The sequence below is a fragment of the Merops nubicus genome, unplaced genomic scaffold, assembly GCF_000691845.1.
Source record: "Merops nubicus isolate BGI_N331 unplaced genomic scaffold, ASM69184v1 scaffold10856, whole genome shotgun sequence".
Classification (NCBI taxonomy): domain Eukaryota; kingdom Metazoa; phylum Chordata; class Aves; order Coraciiformes; family Meropidae; genus Merops; species Merops nubicus.
The window spans coordinates 33,794-36,238 of NW_008612950.1; the positions used below are offsets into that span (position 1 = coordinate 33,794).

The following is a 2,445-nucleotide window of genomic DNA, read 5'->3' on the forward strand; positions in this document are numbered from 1 at the left end:
TCGAGCCCCGGGAGTGCCTCGGGGACTCGGGGAGAGAAGGGAGGTGGACAGCTCTCAGCACGGGCTTCCCCAGAGACCCCCTCCGGTTCCAATCGTTTTATCCTGCCTTCAGGAAGCAGAGGGGTTAATTTCTTTCCAAATTCACATACTGTTTGAATTCCTTAGATAAGCTGCTTCCACCAAACGCAAGGATCTAGCCTCAGGGGAGAACACTGTAAGGAAAAGCTCTTTTGATAGATTTTCTTCAAAAGAGAAATTAATTGCAACTCCATTTTTGGAGGTGTTCCGCACCCACAGTTTCTACAGACTTCAGACAAGGTTGCCCCGTGCCTCTGGAAGAAAAGCCAAGCTTTCAGCAACACCCTACCACTTCTGTTTGCAATGCAGAAATGCTTCACGCTTGCCCAATAAAAATCTTCTCTCCTGAAATGAGAAAAGCTCAGTGCGCAGCACCACAAAGAGGAAAACCAGCTCAAACCAGGCTTTAGCTCTGGGATAAAGCAGTTAACAGCTAGCACAAACTAATCCTGTACCTTTAAAACTGAGCAGTCACTCAGGAAAGCAAAAAAACAAGTTTTGAAAGCCACTGAAGGCTTCTTTCACGTCTTGAGGCAGAAAGAAAGCAAGTCCGGGCTGCTACGGAATTTGCGTTTGCATACTGCCGGTGATAATCTACGGGCATAGCTGGAAACAAAGCGAGTTTTTATTAGCAATTAGCAGCAGCAGCGAGGGCAGACCTGCCTGAAGGAGTCAGAGAAACGCCAATACACCACGGCAGAACAACTTTATAAGAAGTGCAGCAAAACAATCACGTAAAAAAGAAAATACTGCAGCTATAAACTTGGAGCTGCAATGGCATCAGCTCAAGGAGATAAACTGTGTCTCTAACACCGACAACTCTGACTGCAGGCAGCAGTTTTCCCTTGCACAGCAATTTGCAATGCAAAGCAAGCTACTTCCACTCTTACCAAGAACAGTAACGTCGAAACAGAGGGTGAGAACAAAGTTGGGAAGGGTTGATTTACTTAGATACAGTTTTCAACAGAATTGAGTCGCAAGTCAGGCATGAAAGTAACAGCTTAGAGTCTGAAATAGCGTGTGAGTGCTTGGAGGAGGGGGGAATAAGAGAGGATTTAATCCACATAACCTCAGTCCTTTTCAGGGGAGTGACCTCCTGCTCCCTCCCCACACCTCTGAAAAACTCAGTCCAGCTCTGATCAGGCACCACCACCCAGGTTCAGAGATTCCCAGCTACGTTCTTCCACTGCTCCAGAGAACGATGTGGCATGTGGGGCCCTAAAACAAAACTATTAAAATCACATCAAGGGGAAAGCAAGTGGTAGCCATATGCTAAACTGCTCAAACGAAGAATAACCAGGGAAAGCAGCACAGCCAGGAAGCAAGTCTGCCAACAGCCTCTTACCTGGTAGATAAGCTCGCAAAGTCTCCTCCATCTAGCAGCCTGATTTTGCAGAACAGAACCCCATTGACAAACGGGACAGCAGTCAGCTCTTCTAGAGTGAAACTTGTCTGAAACTTGAATTTCTTCTTCTTCATCAGGAAAGCCATGGGCAAATTCAGCGTGGAAAGCCCAGGAATTCCAAACAAGCTCAGGGAGGAGCGGCTCAAAACACACACAGAGGCGAGCAGAGGAACGGCGCTCGTCCCAGGAGCACGGGCAGGGAGTCACCTCCAGGTCAGTCACAGTGAGGGCCCAGCTTCCAGCTTCTCTTCTCTCTGCTGGTCGGACCTGGCTGCGGGGTCATCGCCACGGCAGGCTGCGGGTGAGGAGGAAGAGGCCAGATTAAATCTCTGCAACATCTCCAGAGGAAGAAGGGAAGGAGAGAAGCTGGTCCCAGCTCCAGACCAGCAGGAGCTGTCCCAGTTAGAAGCTTCAGTGCTCTCTCTTCAGCACAACCCCTCTAGAAAGCATCTCTTGTGGGATGTCATCTTGAGTCTTTGAAGAAGCCCTCAGTCTGGAGGCAGCAGGTTCAGGGAGCTTCCAGTTTCTTTCTTATCCTCTTGTGCAACTCCTTGATACAGGTCTTCGGGTCAGCCTTTGGGAGGGAAATAAGTAAATTAGTCCCAGCCATTCTTGGGCTCCTCCTCCTCCTCTAAAACCTGTTTGGTTAAGTAATACTCAGTCCAGACTCATACCACTTTTAAGAGGTATGGCCCAAATTAGCCTGGCCCCAACATCCTCTTCCCCCTTTCTGCCTAGGGCAAGCTTCACTGTTGTCATCCCCTCGTAATTTCTGTTTTGCACAGCAGCTAATAAAAATCTGCTCTATTTTCAACTATCATCTTTAGAAGCTGTTTACAGAGCAAGATCAGCCTAACAAAAGTAAGCACAAGTGGCCTCAAGAAATGCAAAAATCTCTTCAGTTTCTTTATTTCCAAGCAGCCTTAAGCGTTAGCACCTGTATCTTAAAACTGGAGGAGGCA

The 2,445-nt window shown here is 47.9% G+C and overlaps 1 protein-coding gene across 1 annotated transcript in view; it reads right to left on the minus strand.

The window, feature by feature from the left end:
- FAM102A (family with sequence similarity 102, member A) overlaps window positions 1-2,059 on the minus strand; it is a 31,828-nt gene extending 29,769 nt beyond the window's left edge. The window contains exon 1 of the mRNA XM_008941719.1: window positions 1,424-2,059. Within this exon, the coding sequence (XP_008939967.1) occupies window positions 1,424-1,569 (146 nt within the window). The 5' untranslated portion in view covers window positions 1,570-2,059. The remainder of the gene's footprint in view (window positions 1-1,423) is intronic.
- Window positions 2,060-2,445: the final 386 nt, after the last annotated feature.